The sequence below is a fragment of the Dendrobates tinctorius genome, unplaced genomic scaffold (assembly GCF_039654945.1).
Source record: "Dendrobates tinctorius isolate UK_male_01 unplaced genomic scaffold, ASM3965494v1 ptg000097l, whole genome shotgun sequence".
Classification (NCBI taxonomy): Eukaryota; Metazoa; Chordata; class Amphibia; order Anura; family Dendrobatidae; genus Dendrobates; species Dendrobates tinctorius.
In genome coordinates, this window is record NW_027361765.1 from 14005608 (window position 1) to 14022559 (window position 16952).

Consider the following 16952-nt stretch of genomic DNA (forward strand, 5'->3'; position numbering starts at 1 on the left):
CAATGAAGGAAACCACCTATGCCAAAACATGGTATCCATCCACATACAGCTGTTTCGGGGTATTGCCCCTCATCAGTGTGGAGTAGGAAACTGGCTGGTAGGAGCAATGCCTAGTAAAAAGACTATGAAGAGGAGGATGAATGAACTCATGGAGATCAACATCCGACACTGCGGAGACACCATCACGTGTTTCTCAACGCAGTGATTCTAGAGCACTGCCCCCATCCCTTATGGGAAATATGTAAAACATGCAAAACAGAAGCCGCGGAGACACCATCACGTGTTTCTCAACGCAAGCAATGACCAGCCAGGTCTTTGCCCGGGAAGGAACAACCACGGGAAGGGCAGTCTCCAATGAAGGAAACCACCTATGCCAAAACATGGTATCCATCCACATACAGCTGTTTCGGGGTATTGCCCCTCATCAGTGTGGAGTAGGAAACTGGCTGGTAGGAGCAATGCCTAGTAAAAAGACTATGAAGAGGAGGATGAATGAACTCATGGAGATCAACATCCGACACTGCGGAGACACCATCACGTGTTTCTCAACGCAGTGATTCTAGAGCACTGCCCCCATCCCTTATGGGAAATATGTAAAACATGCAAAACAGAAGCCGCGGAGACACCATCACGTGTTTCTCAACGCAAGCAATGACCAGCCAGGTCTTTGCCCGGGAAGGAACAACCACGGGAAGGGCAGTCTCCAATGAAGGAAACCACCTATGCCAAAACATGGTATCCATCCACATACAGCTGTTTCGGGGTATTGCCCCTCATCAGTGTGGAGTAGGAAACTGGCTGGTAGGAGCAATGCCTAGTAAAAAGACTATGAAGAGGAGGATGAATGAACTCATGGAGATCAACATCCGACACTGCGGAGACACCATCACGTGTTTCTCAACGCAGTGATTCTAGAGCACTGCCCCCATCCCTTATGGGAAATATGTAAAACATGCAAAACAGAAGCCGCGGAGACACCATCACGTGTTTCTCAACGCAAGCAATGACCAGCCAGGTCTTTGCCCGGGAAGGAACAACCACGGGAAGGGCAGTCTCCAATGAAGGAAACCACCTATGCCAAAACATGGTATCCATCCACATACAGCTGTTTCGGGGTATTGCCCCTCATCAGTGTGGAGTAGGAAACTGGCTGGTAGGAGCAATGCCTAGTAAAAAGACTATGAAGAGGAGGATGAATGAACTCATGGAGATCAACATCCGACACTGCGGAGACACCATCACGTGTTTCTCAACGCAGTGATTCTAGAGCACTGCCCCCATCCCTTATGGGAAATATGTAAAACATGCAAAACAGAAGCCGCGGAGACACCATCACGTGTTTCTCAACGCAAGCAATGACCAGCCAGGTCTTTGCCCGGGAAGGAACAACCACGGGAAGGGCAGTCTCCAATGAAGGAAACCACCTATGCCAAAACATGGTATCCATCCACATACAGCTGTTTCGGGGTATTGCCCCTCATCAGTGTGGAGTAGGAAACTGGCTGGTAGGAGCAATGCCTAGTAAAAAGACTATGAAGAGGAGGATGAATGAACTCATGGAGATCAACATCCGACACTGCGGAGACACCATCACGTGTTTCTCAACGCAGTGATTCTAGAGCACTGCCCCCATCCCTTATGGGAAATATGTAAAACATGCAAAACAGAAGCCGCGGAGACACCATCACGTGTTTCTCAACGCAAGCAATGACCAGCCAGGTCTTTGCCCGGGAAGGAACAACCACGGGAAGGGCAGTCTCCAATGAAGGAAACCACCTATGCCAAAACATGGTATCCATCCACATACAGCTGTTTCGGGGTATTGCCCCTCATCAGTGTGGAGTAGGAAACTGGCTGGTAGGAGCAATGCCTAGTAAAAAGACTATGAAGAGGAGGATGAATGAACTCATGGAGATCAACATCCGACACTGCGGAGACACCATCACGTGTTTCTCAACGCAGTGATTCTAGAGCACTGCCCCCATCCCTTATGGGAAATATGTAAAACATGCAAAACAGAAGCCGCGGAGACACCATCACGTGTTTCTCAACGCAAGCAATGACCAGCCAGGTCTTTGCCCGGGAAGGAACAACCACGGGAAGGGCAGTCTCCAATGAAGGAAACCACCTATGCCAAAACATGGTATCCATCCACATACAGCTGTTTCGGGGTATTGCCCCTCATCAGTGTGGAGTAGGAAACTGGCTGGTAGGAGCAATGCCTAGTAAAAAGACTATGAAGAGGAGGATGAATGAACTCATGGAGATCAACATCCGACACTGCGGAGACACCATCACGTGTTTCTCAACGCAGTGATTCTAGAGCACTGCCCCCATCCCTTATGGGAAATATGTAAAACATGCAAAACAGAAGCCGCCCTTCTGAGACTGCCCTTCCCGTGGTTGTTCCTTCCCGGGCAAAGACCTGGCTGGTCATTGCTTGCGTTGAGAAACACGTGATGGTGTCTCCGCGGCTTCTGTTTTGCATGTTTTACATATTTCCCATAAGGGATGGGGGCAGTGCTCTAGAATCACTGCGTTGAGAAACACGTGATGGTGTCTCCGCAGTGTCGGATGTTGATCTCCATGAGTTCATTCATCCTCCTCTTCATAGTCTTTTTACTAGGCATTGCTCCTACCAGCCAGTTTCCTACTCCACACTGATGAGGGGCAATACCCCGAAACAGCTGTATGTGGATGGATACCATGTTTTGGCATAGGTGGTTTCCTTCATTGGAGACTGCCCTTCCCGTGGTTGTTCCTTCCCGGGCAAAGACCTGGCTGGTCATTGCTTGCGTTGAGAAACACGTGATGGTGTCTCCGCGGCTTCTGTTTTGCATGTTTTACATATTTCCCATAAGGGATGGGGGCAGTGCTCTAGAATCACTGCGTTGAGAAACACGTGATGGTGTCTCCGCAGTGTCGGATGTTGATCTCCATGAGTTCATTCATCCTCCTCTTCATAGTCTTTTTACTAGGCATTGCTCCTACCAGCCAGTTTCCTACTCCACACTGATGAGGGGCAATACCCCGAAACAGCTGTATGTGGATGGATACCATGTTTTGGCATAGGTGGTTTCCTTCATTGGAGACTGCCCTTCCCGTGGTTGTTCCTTCCCGGGCAAAGACCTGGCTGGTCATTGCTTGCGTTGAGAATCACGTGATGGTGTCTCCGCGGCTTCTGTTTTGCATGTTTTACATATTTCCCATAAGGGATGGGGGCAGTGCTCTAGAATCACTGCGTTGAGAAACACGTGATGGTGTCTCCGCAGTGTCGGATGTTGATCTCCATGAGTTCATTCATCCTCCTCTTCATAGTCTTTTTACTAGGCATTGCTCCTACCAGCCAGTTTCCTACTCCACACTGATGAGGGGCAATACCCCGAAACAGCTGTATGTGGATGGATACCATGTTTTGGCATAGGTGGTTTCCTTCATTGGAGACTGCCCTTCCCGTGGTTGTTCCTTCCCGGGCAAAGACCTGGCTGGTCATTGCTTGCGTTGAGAAACACGTGATGGTGTCTCCGCGGCTTCTGTTTTGCATGTTTTACATATTTCCCATAAGGGATGGGGGCAGTGCTCTAGAATCACTGCGTTGAGAAACACGTGATGGTGTCTCCGCAGTGTCGGATGTTGATCTCCATGAGTTCATTCATCCTCCTCTTCATAGTCTTTTTACTAGGCATTGCTCCTACCAGCCAGTTTCCTACTCCACACTGATGAGGGGCAATACCCCGAAACAGCTGTATGTGGATGGATACCATGTTTTGGCATAGGTGGTTTCCTTCATTGGAGACTGCCCTTCCCGTGGTTGTTCCTTCCCGGGCAAAGACCTGGCTGGTCATTGCTTGCGTTGAGAAACACGTGATGGTGTCTCCGCGGCTTCTGTTTTGCATGTTTTACATATTTCCCATAAGGGATGGGGGCAGTGCTCTAGAATCACTGCGTTGAGAAACACGTGATGGTGTCTCCGCAGTGTCGGATGTTGATCTCCATGAGTTCATTCATCCTCCTCTTCATAGTCTTTTTACTAGGCATTGCTCCTACCAGCCAGTTTCCTACTCCACACTGATGAGGGGCAATACCCCGAAACAGCTGTATGTGGATGGATACCATGTTTTGGCATAGGTGGTTTCCTTCATTGGAGACTGCCCTTCCCGTGGTTGTTCCTTCCCGGGCAAAGACCTGGCTGGTCATTGCTTGCGTTGAGAAACACGTGATGGTGTCTCCGCGGCTTCTGTTTTGCATGTTTTACATATTTCCCATAAGGGATGGGGGCAGTGCTCTAGAATCACTGCGTTGAGAAACACGTGATGGTGTCTCCGCAGTGTCGGATGTTGATCTCCATGAGTTCATTCATCCTCCTCTTCATAGTCTTTTTACTAGGCATTGCTCCTACCAGCCAGTTTCCTACTCCACACTGATGAGGGGCAATACCCCGAAACAGCTGTATGTGGATGGATACCATGTTTTGGCATAGGTGGTTTCCTTCATTGGAGACTGCCCTTCCCGTGGTTGTTCCTTCCCGGGCAAAGACCTGGCTGGTCATTGCTTGCGTTGAGAAACACGTGATGGTGTCTCCGCGGCTTCTGTTTTGCATGTTTTACATATTTCCCATAAGGGATGGGGGCAGTGCTCTAGAATCACTGCGTTGAGAAACACGTGATGGTGTCTCCGCAGTGTCGGATGTTGATCTCCATGAGTTCATTCATCCTCCTCTTCATGAACTATTATCTCAGGCCCACTATAGATTACACCTCAATTGAACAGGCTGAAATAGGCAGGTGTATGACCAGGCACAAGGTGTGCATATAGTATTGGGGAGAATTGGAAGCTCCCTAGAGATTTTAGGAGGCTGAACTAATATCTCAGGCCCACTATAGATTACACCTCAATTGAACAGGCTGAAATAGGCAGGTTTATGACCATGCACAAGGTGTGTATATAGTATTGGGGAGAATTGGAAGCTCCCTAGAGATTTTAGGAGGCTGGCAAATATGCTCTCAGTCCAAGTATGGCAGCAGGCAGCCTAATAAGCAGGACTGCTGCACACAAAAGTGTGGAAAAATGCACGTTTGGTAACTGTGCAGAAAAGAGGAAGAAAAGTATTTTTGCTTTTAAAAAAGCAGTTTGCACAGCAGTGTGCAAACAGCAATGCAGCTATCAGGGAGCCTTATAAGGCAGCCTAATAACCAACAGAGCTGATGCACAAAAAATATAGCCTCCCCTGTCACTGCACACAAACTGTTGTGTTGTACAGTGGAAATCGCTAACAGCAGAAGCAGTTTTTTTGTTCTTCTTCCCTGCCTAATGCTCTCCCTTATTCAGAATCAGAAGCTGCAACCTCTCTCTAATGCTAATATCGGCAGAAGTAAGATGGCGGTCGGCGTGCATGCCCTTTTATAGCCCCTGTGATGCCACACAAAGCAAGCCAATCACTTGCATGCCCTTTTCAAAGATGGTGGTGACCGATGCCCATGTCATCGCGTTGCCCACAGGGTGCGTCCTCCATCATTGGCTGAAAAAGGGTGCTGGTCGCCGACCTCGTGGCCGACCTCACGCTATGGTCGGGTTTCGTTTCATGAAACCCGACTTCAGTGAAAGTCGGCGACTTATTAAATTGACCGACCTGTTTCGCTCAACTCTAGCTATGGGTATTGGAAAATGACGCAATTTTGTTTTTTAACAAACTTTGGATTTTTTTCACCACTTAGGTAAAAAACAACCCATACATGTTTGGTATTAACAAACTTGTAATGACCTGGAGAATCATAATGGCAGGTCAGTTTTAGCATTTAATGAATATGGTAAAAAAAATCCAAAAAACAGTTGTGAAATTGCACTTTTTTTTCAATTTCACCGCACTTGAAAATATTTTTCTCCATTTTTGAGTACACAATATAGTAAACCAATGGTGTTGTTCAAAAGTACAACTTGTCCCACAAAAAACAAGCCCTCACATGGCCATATTGATGGAAAAATAAAAAAGTTATGGTTTTGTGAAAAAGGGGGGCGAAAGTGAAAAAGGACTGCAGAACTAAGGGGTTAACATAGGAAACTGTATTTGGTCCATTAAATTTAAACTGCTGAGGTATAAAAACTGATGCTATACAGATGACAACTGTAGGCCGGTGAGTCTGACTTCTATACCAGGAAAGATCTTTGAGCAAATTATTAAACAACATGTATGTCAGTACCTGGACAAGAATGATGTAATTAACAGAGTCAGCATTGGTTTGTAACTAAGTCATGTCAGACTAACTTAATTTCCTTCTATGACAGAATCACTGACTGGGTGGATCAGGGAAATGCTGTAGATATAGTATATCTTGACTTCAGCAAAGCATTTGACAAAGTATCTCACACAATCCTTATTGAAAAAATGACTAAGTGTGGAATGGACAAGGCAACTGTTAGGTGGATTTATAAATATCCTAGTGATCGGACCCAAAGAGTGGTCATAAATGGCTGCACATCCAGTTGGAAGAATGTCTCAAGTGGGGTACCACAGGGCTCTGTCCTGGGCCCTGTATTGTTCAACATCTTTATCAACGATTTAGATGACGGAATTGAGGGTAAACTGATTAAATTTGCTGATGACACAAAGCTAGGAGGGATAGCTAATACTAGAGAAGAGAGAGAGAGGATTCAAAAAGATATAAATAAACTGAAGCAGTGGGCAGCAACTAACAGAATGGTTTTTAACAGGGAAAAATGCAAAGTACTACATCTGGGCAATAAAAATGAAAAAACATATACAGAATGGGAGGAATAGGGTTAAGCAACAGCACATGTGAAAAAGACTTGGGTATACTAATAGATCACAGACTGAATATGAGTCAACAGTGTGATACAGCAGCAAAAAAGACAAATGCAATTCTAGAATGTATTAACAGAAGCATACAGTCTAGATCACGTGAAGTCATTATTGCCCTCTACTCCTCTTTGGTCAGACCTCATCTGGAATACTGTGTCCAGTTTTGGGCGCCACATTTTAAAAAAGACATCAACAAACTGGAACAAGTTCAGAAAAGAGCGACCAGAATAATGACCGGTCTGCAAACCCTGTCTTATGAGGAAAGGTTGCAGGATTTGGGAATGTTTAGCTTGCAAAAGAGAAGACTGAGAGGAGACTTAATAGCTGTCTACAAATATCTAAAGGGCTGTCACATTGTAGAAGGATCATCTTTATTCTCATTTGCACAAGAAAAGACTAGAAGCAATGAGATGAAGCTGAATGGGAGGAGACACAGATTAGATATTAGAAAAAACTTTATGACAGTTAGCGTGATCAATGAGTGGAACAGGCTGCCATGAGAGGTGGTGAGTTCTCCTTCAATAGAAGTCTGCAAACAGAGGCTGGACAGACATCTGTCTGGGATGATTTAGCGAATCCTGCTTTGAGCAGGGGGGTGGACCAGATGGCCCAGGAGGTCCCTTCCAACTCTACGATTCTATGATTCTATGAAAAAAATCATGAACATTTGCAAGTATCATGAAATGGGAACAATATGAAGTACTGCCGATGTGGTTAACTGGATGCTATGAAAACTGTTCACTGCTCCCCAAAATAGCAGGCTCTGCATAGCTAAGGTTTCTTGGGCTCAGGTAACATTATTCAGATCTGATATTACTTTGCCCTCCAGGCCCTGTGGCACAGCCTTTCTTTTGCACTATGCTATAATTTGCATTGTGACAATAACAATGTCTGGGAGTCTGATGAGCTCTTCCATCATGGTGGTCTTTTCCACTGGTAAACTGTGCTCCTCTCTTCTTTCACTTTTGGATGCCACTGCAGTAGTTGACGTATAAAGTTCTTTTTTTCCTCTCACAGATTTAAAGGGAATCTGTCAGCAGGTTTTTGCTACCTCATCTTTGAACAGCCTGATGTAGGCAGAGAGAAGCTGAATCCAACAATGTACCACTTAGATTACTGGGTGCAGTAGTTCTCATACAATCAGAGCTTTTATACTTAGCAATGAAGCAGAGCTGAGAAAGCCAATCCCACCCACACCAGACTCTGTATATACAATGTTATAAACAATGAGCTAGTCATCACGGGGGGGGGGGGGGGCTAGATAAGCTCCTGGTGCTAAAATAGCAAGCAAACAAAACCACTGGTGCAAGCAAACAAAACCACTGAGCTGGATAAGAGCTGACATCTGTGTTTTGACTCCAACAGCATGCTGTGTCTAGGTCACGTAGCAAAAGCCTGCTGATATATTCCCTTTAAGTAGCACAAATATACACTCCTACATTACCAGTCTACATTGAACTAGAAAATGCAATCATTTTGATCAATATATTATATAAAATACCCCAAAAATCCATACACATACTGTATGCACACATTCACACACACACACATCTTCACACTGACACATTTACACCTATCATCCATAACATTAAAATTATTTATCTGATTTTGTGTAGATCCCCTCTCGCTGCCAAAACACTTTTTACCAATTGAGTTTTAGAGTCCACAAGATCTCAGAAGGTGTCATCTGGAACCATGATGTTAGCACTTCTTTTTGGTCCCGTAAATTGTGAAGTGCGCCTCTATAGATCAGACCTGTTTTTACAGCACACCCTACAGATTCTCAATTAGATTGAGATTTTTTTTTAAGGTTCAACATCTTGAATTTTGTTGTGTGGCTAAAACCATTGCTGAAGAATTTTTGCAGTGTTCCAGTGTGCCTTGTCATGCTGAAAAAGGCAGCTACTCCTAAAAATACAGATGTCATGAAAAGCAAGCACTTGGTCTTCAACAATCTTAAGGTAGGCAGTATGCTTTCAAGTAGCAAACATATGAATGTGAGGACACAAGGTATCCAGCCGAATATTGCCCAGAGAATCACTCCAATTTTCTTTCTTCTCAAAGTGCATCCTCATACTATCGCTTTCCTATGTAAGATGCTGAACACATAATATCCAGCTGTTCACATGATGTAGAAAAATGTGATTCATTTCAGACCAGTCTAGGCCAGGATATTCATGAGTCCATTTTTCACTTTTACCAATGGACTAGTTAAAATTCACTGTATGTTCTGATTCAGTTATAGCCATTATTAACTTTTTCATCAATTTGTGTTGCTTTCTGTAGAATTGCGTTTGGTCCACACACAAGCACATCAATGAGCTTTGGGCATCAGTTTGCTGATTTCCCTTCCCTAGACAACTTTTTGTACATACTGTGAAAACCAACAAGACCTTCTGTTTTGAAGTAGGTTTGACTCATGGTAATCAGTGTATACATACACAAACACTGACATATACACAGTCTATGACACTGACGCACACACATATAAATGGACCAATGGTCCACTATTTCATCCTTCTTCTCCGCTAGATTTCTGAAACTCAACATGGACAAAACAGAATTCATCATCTTTCCCCCATCTCACGTGACCCCCCTACGAACCTATCAATTACAGTAAATGACTGCCCACTCTCCCCAGTCCCACAAGCTCGCTGCCTCGGAGTAATCCTTGACACTAATCTCTCCTTCAAACCACATATCCAAGCCCTTTCCACTTCCTGCCGACTTCAACTCAAAAATATTTCACGAATCCGTTCATTCCTCACCCAAGAATCTGCAAAAACCCTAGTCCATGCCCTCATCATCTCTCGTCTTGACTACTGCAACCTCCTGCTCTGTGGCCTCCCCTCAAACACTCTCGCACCCCTCCAATCTATTCTAAGCTCTGCTGCCCGAATAATCCACCTGTCCCCCCGCTATTCCCCAGCTTCTCCCTCTGGTGCAGCAATGGTAGCGCAACCTGCTCTGCAGAGAACCGCTCCAGAGGCTAAGTCCTCGTGCCGTGCTACTGGGCATGCCCGCAACTTGTCCTCTCAGTGGAGAGCAGGGGTCACATGTCCAGGTCCTGGGTCGGATCTGATTGGTTCTTCCCAGGTTACTGGAAGGTCCCGGAAGCGCATGGCTATAAAAAGCCCGCATGGCGGCTCGGCCATGCGCTAGTGTAGACCTACTATGCTATGTGTGAATGGTGATGGATGCATGTTCTGGTGGATGACTTATTATGAAACCCCTACCCTCTGATATTACGAGTGGTGACCGAGTGAGTATAGTCAGCTCCAGGTAGTGGCTAGCTATTTGCCACTGTGCTACCGCACCTAGCACTAGCGCCCGTCGGTGTCCGCCTGTCGGCACCGTCGTCTAGCGGCGTGAGTTACCGCCGCGCCTGCGCTTAGCAGTTCTGCCGCGCTGCGCTTAGCAGTCCTCTGGCGTTCGCGGTTGCGATGCCCCGCTGGTTACCTTGTGCGTTTCACAAGGCAAGCGTTTCAGTATTTATTTGTTAAAAGGTTTTCTGTGCGTGATCAGAGCCGGCCTTAGCTGCTCGGGTGACGTTAACCCGAGCGCACTACTTCACTCATTGGAGTATCTGCCATTGTCCAGCAGCGGTCTTGTCATCTACCGCACGGTGGACCCCGGGCGGCGAACGCACCTTGTATTATTTTTATTAGGTGCGTTCCGCCGACCATAACACCTACAACCTGCAGTAACCACCGATCGACCAAACCACTGCACGACCAGCTCTACCCTCGCCTACTGTATTATCACCCATCCCTTGTAGATTGTGAGCCCTCGCGGGCAGGATCCTCTCTCCTCCTGTACCAGTTATGATTTGTATTGTTTAAGATTATTGTACTTGTTTTTATGTATACCCCTCCTTACCTGTAAAGCGCCATGGAATAAATGGCGCTATAACAATAAATAATAATAATAATAAATGGACAATCTTTTGCAGAGATCTTGGTGCAGGTGAGAAATGTAATCACAAAAATATATTAGATAGTTGGCAAATGTTTTGATTAACAAAGTAAAAGCAGTATTTCCATGTAGCCATGCTAAGTATCAGATGGAGTGAAGCTACTTTCTCACGGGGCATTCAAATGACAATGTTACAGTTCACGTAATGATCGTATAACCCAACTGCTTGTTTCCTGACCTGTGCTAGCAGCTTTTGGCTTTTACAGTCAACAGATGGCTTTGTGCAGATAAAGGCATTATGAGGAAGGTTTCTGGTAAATTTTTTGGATTAAAAGCGGAGCTGCTAAAATACCATTACAAAGCAGAAATCATGTATTTGAAGCTACTGTTGCCTCTGGAGTCTCTCGAACCTTAAAGTGTAGGATCCTCCAGAGGCCTGCAGTTGTGCATAAATTTACTATTCGGCCACCCCTAAACAGTGCTCACAAGCAGAAACTGTTGCAGTGGACCCAGAAATACATGAACACTAATTTTAATATGTTCTTGTTTACTGATGCCATACAAACCTGGATGGTCCGCATGGATGGAGTAGTGGATGGTTGGTGGATGGCCAGCGTCTCTCAGCAAGTCTGCAACATCAGCAAGCAGGTGGCAAAATCATGTTTTGGACCAGAATCTGGGGAGAGAGCTGCTAGGCCCCTACAGGGTTCCTTAAGGTGTAAAAATGTTCTCAGTAAAGTACATAGTGTTTCTGTTGGACCATTTTCTTCCATGGTACAAAAATAAGAACTGTGCCATCATTAGCAAAAATCATCTTCATGCATGACAATGCACCATCTCATGCTGCAAAGAATATCTCTGAGTCATTGGCTGCTATGGGCATAAAAGGAGAGAAGCTCATGGTGTGACCACCATCCTCCCCTGACCTCAACCATATTGAGAACCTTTGGAGTATCTTCAAGCAAAATATCTTTGATTAGGAGGTAGATCCCATCAAAACAGCAGTTCTGGGAGGCAATTATGACATCCTGTAAAGAAATTCAAACAGAAACTGTCCAAAAATTCACAAGTTCAATAGATGCAAGAATTAGGACGGTACTATCAAAGAAGGGTTCCTACGTTAACCTCTAACTTTTTGAGGTGTTTTTGATTTAAAAAAATTTGATTTCAGGAAATATGAACTCTTAATGCTTCAGATTTAACAGATGACCATTTTCAGATTTTTACAATCTATAACATTTTTGGAAATTGTTGTGCATGATAATTTGGAACTGTGTAGTTTTGTTGTCTTTAGCTTTAAAAAAAAATACTGTTATCAATGGGAGGTTTGTCTGATAAAATCTGATTTATTCTCTTATGGTTGATGATTCGAACATTATACGAAATCATTTGCGTCGTCCATTTAGGAAAATCAAAGAAAAATGGCATTTGAATGATAAAGTAATTTGGAACGATGTGTAATCCTGTGAGGCTGTTAGTTTACTTCAGGAGTAGAGTTGAGCAAATTTGCCCAGGTCCCTGCTTATTCGTCAAGCTATAGCGCTTGCGGAATAAGCTGTAGAGAGAACTCAACTTCCTGGATTGCACCAGCTGATCAGCTGTTCGGCTCCGCAGCTGGATGTGTCACGGCTGTATGACAGGCACGACACATGCATGTGTCGTGCCTGTCAAACAGCCGTAACACATGCAGCTGCGGAGCCGAACAGCTGATCAGCCGGCGCGATCCAGGAAGCTGGGTTCCCTCTGGGGCTTTTCGGTAAGCGCTATAGCTTTCCGAATAAGCAGGGACCCAAGCAAATTCGCTCAACTCTAGTCAGGAGACCCATGGTCAGGCTAGGCCTTTTCGTTCTTAACATGGACCATAAAATGCAGTGTTGTGAATGCACCTTTACTTCAACCCAGGTAGCATTTGATAGATAGCAGAGTATATATGAGATGATAGGCAGATAAGTATAAAAATATTTCTGGTTTTACGCATCATGCTACAAGGTTGAATGAGCTTTGAATTAGAAGTAGATTAGTCTAGAAATAAACAACAATCACCTCAACTAGATTAATGTACTGCCAAGTTTGCTTTGCACAGTAATAATAGGTAAAAAACAGTAAAGCAAGCAACAGTATTCTTGCTTTAAAAAATACCCAAACCCAATTCTATGTTAATAGGATTAGAGATGGGCGGACACCTGGATATTCGGGTCCAGCGGGTTCGGCCGAACAGTTACAAAAAGTTCGGGTTCGGGTACCAGAACAGTACCTGGACCCGGACCCCATTCAGATCCAGTGTTTGCCACACTGTCATATGTATGAGAGTGCGGCAAACACCGCTTCTGATCGGCTGTGAAATCATCCCCGCCGCTCAGAGAGTCATGGTTCCCACACTGTCAAAAGACAGCATGAGCGCTCAGCTGTGATCGGAGCTATACAGTTTACCTCCGGTCACTGGTGTCAGCTGATGGTATTCCTGCTCCCATCATCCGACACCTGCTGCCGCTAATAACAGCGAGAGCAGGAGCGGCTGATGAGAGTATTCATCAGCCACTCCTGCACTGTAAATAAATAATTAAAAAGAAAAAACGGCATGGGTTCCCCTGTATTTTTAATAACCAACCAGTAAAACTCACAGCTGGGGGGGTGTAACCCTCAGCTGTCAGCTTCAGCAAGGCTGGTTATGAAAAATAGATGGGTCCCCACACCATATTTTTTAATTTTTAAATAATTTAAAAAACAGCTTTGATTCCCCCCATTTTTGACAACCAGCCTTGCTAAATCAGAATAGCTGCCAGAAAAGGCACATCTATTAGATGTGCCAATTCTGGTGCTTTGCCTGGTTCATCCCACTTGCCCTGTAGCAGTGGAAGTGGGGTTCAAATTTGTGGGGTTGATGTCACCTTTGTATTGTCCGGTGACATCAAGCCCATGGCTTAGTAATGGAGAAGCGTGTATAAGACACCTATCCATTACTAATCCTATAGTTACATGGTAAATAAAGACACAGCCAGAATAAAGTCCTTTATTTGAAATAAACATGCTTTTACTTTTTTATTTAAAAATAACAAACACAGTTATACTCACCAAATACCTATTCCACCGAAACCCTTGTTCTCCTGTAATAAAACTAAAATAAAGATACAACAATATACCATACCTGTCTGTCATTCCGTCCCATGCCGTAAACCATGTCTGGGGGATAAACAGGTATTAAACTGGACAGTGCTAAGATGCGACCGTCCAGGCTGAGAACCACTGAGGAATGAGCTTCTGGGAGCGCAGCATCAGTGACCGGTGGGTACGTCATTGAGGTTACCTCCTGTCACTGATTCTGCATTCCCAGCCGGGTTGAACTGCGGTAACCTCGGTGAGATCCCCATTATCACCGTCAGAAAACCTCAGTTGTAGTGTACCCACAATAAAAATTACAGACCTCTGCATTCTTTGTAGGTAGAAAAACTTGCAAAATCGGCACTGTATCAAATACTTATTTTCCCCACTGTATTTAGATTACCAAAATCACAAAGCGCTATTCAGTGTTGTAAATAAAAGTTATTGCATAAAAATAGTGGCAAAAAATAGTAAATATCATATTGCTTTATTTCACCATTATTGTCAAAGTACTATGTTTAATTGGTTGCAGCATTCAAAAGTCTTGATCATTTTTATCTGGTAATCAGCCTCACTTCTGCCACATATACAAGCCTTGCATAGGTGTGGAACTGTTTTTGAAAGAAAGCAGCCACATATGTGTTCCTATACAATCCTTTTAATAAGACTACTATAAAAAAAAAAAAAAATACTGTATATGACATCAGCGGGTGGTAAAACACTTCTAGACAAAACTATTTCTTCTCTCCTTCACAGGCCCAACTCATTGCACAGTCAATTGGCCAAGCTTTCAGTGTTGCTTACCAGGAATTTCTACGAGCCAATGGAATCAACCCAGAAGATCTCAGTCAAAAAGAATATAGTGACATAATTAATACTCAAGAGATGTATAATGATGACCTCATACACTTTTCAAACTCTGAAAACTGCAAGGAGGTGAGTTATAAGGTATTGGTATTAAGTGGGACTTTTATGGAATTTTGTGTGAATTTTCATTTGCTTGTTCACAGCTTCAGGTGGAAAAGCTCAAGGGCGAGATATTAGGAGTGGTTATCGTGGAATCTGGATGGGGCTCAATACTTCCTACTGTGATACTAGCAAATATGATGAATGGGGGGCCGGCTGCCCGTTCTGGAAAACTTAGCATTGGCGATCAAATCATGTCTATAAATGGAACAAGCCTGGTTGGCCTTCCCTTAGCAACATGTCAGGGTATAATAAAGGTATGTCCTTTCTACAGTCTGTTCTACATATATTATGTGTTTTTTTAATCTTTAAATAGGTTGTTCAGTCCAAATCGATAAGTCTGCAGCCACTCTGACTGTAGACTTATGAATCCCCCAAACACAGGCACTGTGGGCATTCACTGGTTTCAGACTTGGGACCGGATGGTATGTGTGTGTTATACATACTCCTGGGCAAAAGCATTTAGTGGCCGTGGCCTCTCTACATACACTTGTATAGAGCAAGGCCATGCCCCTTCGAGCAATGCGGCCAGCCAGTGGGTGTGGCCAACAAGATTATGGAGTGAGTCCACGCTCATTGACTGGGATTATGTAACACATACATACACTCCGGTCCCGGTTCAGAAACCGGTGAATACCCGCAGTCTGCAGGCACACAGAGTGACTGCAGACTTATCAGTTTTGACCCAACAACCCTTTAATTGTTCTTCTCTTTCAGTCAGTCAGTACAAACATGAAATGTTTAATGTGCTTGTTGTAAATCTGTTATTACATTGACAACATTAGTTGGCTATTATTACATTTTATTACCATCTGTAGTCACAACAGTTATTACACTTCTAGTATAAAGTTAATATTACATAGTAATAAAAATACAAATATAACAGGTCAAGCACAGTCTAGATTTAATGTGCATATACTGCTTAAAAAAATAATGGGAAGATTAAAATACCACATCCTAGATATCACTGAATGAAATATTCCAGTTGCAAATCTTTTGTCACGATCCATTTTTGGATTTGTGTCAGTGTGGGCTTCTCATATATAAACTTTTTTCCTTTCTGGCCATTGGGGGTTAATGTCAGTTTTTGCCCCCGGTGGCCGCTGGTGTTACTACAACTTTAGTTAGTCTGCTGGTGGGTTTTTCCCCCCTGGTGGCCGCTGGTGTTACTGCATTGTGATTAATTATCTTTGCAGGTGGGTGCCACTCCCACTTCCCTTTATAAGGCCACCTGGTGCTGCAGCTCACTGTTGGTAATACGGGTCCTTTGGAAACCAACCATTCTAAAGAGATAAGTTATCTAGAGTAGTGGTGTTAGAAGCTTATCTGGTGCAGTGGCCATACAGCTGAAAATGGTATTCAGGTGCCTTACTCTGCTGTCCGGTGCATGACAGCAGAAGAAGCTAAGTGCTGTTTGTTTTTCCCTGTTATTTTCCTTGGTATTTTATTAGTACAGCGGTGGGACCAGTGTCCGCACTTGCCAGTTCACTAGTAAGGGATAGGTGCAGGGCAAGTGAGGGACTGAGGTATCCTGGTCGGCAACAGGTTGAAAGAACCGGTATAGGGAACATCAGGAGAGTTCAGGGCACTTCCTTAGGAGAGTGAGGGACGTGTCCATTTCCCCATTCCCTATTGCAAGACCCACCGTTGTAATTGTGTCCCCGGTGTCTCCTTGTTTGTCTTTGTTGGTTTTGTGACCGACCGATCGTCGGGTCGCTCCACGCAGGGCCAGTCACTTCGTGACATCTTTATTCATTATATAGTGGAATGTGTTGAGAACAATAAAACATGAAAATTAACAATTTAAATCGAAACTAATATCCCATGGAGATCTGGGATTTAGAATTATACTCAAAATCAAAGTGGAAAATCAACTTCAGTGGGAATGGTTCAAGACAAGGAAATGATGCTCAGTAGTGTGTATGACCTCCATGTGCTTGTATGACTTCCCTATAACTCTTGGGAATGATCATGATTAGATGGTGGATGTTCTCCTGAGGGATCTCCTCCCAGCATCAGTCACCTCCTGGACAGTCTGTAGTATGTTGGTGTTTTCTATCATAAACAATGATGATGCAGTAATTTAATTCTGGGGTTTTCTATTCAAAACAATGATGATGCAGTAATTTTATTCAGCCACCGGAGGTCACCTTTG

General features: G+C 44.2%; 1 protein-coding gene across 5 annotated transcripts in view; it reads left to right on the forward strand.

Moving 5' to 3' along the window:
- APBA2 (amyloid beta precursor protein binding family A member 2) overlaps positions 1–16952 on the forward strand; it is a 791677-nt gene that overhangs the window by 630364 nt on the left and 144361 nt on the right. For all 5 annotated transcript variants that reach the window (XM_073586917.1, XM_073586914.1, XM_073586913.1 and 2 more), the window contains 2 exons: positions 14588–14767; positions 14842–15054. In XM_073586917.1, the coding sequence (XP_073443018.1) occupies positions 14588–14767; positions 14842–15054 (393 nt within the window). The remainder of the gene's footprint in view (positions 1–14587; positions 14768–14841; positions 15055–16952) is intronic.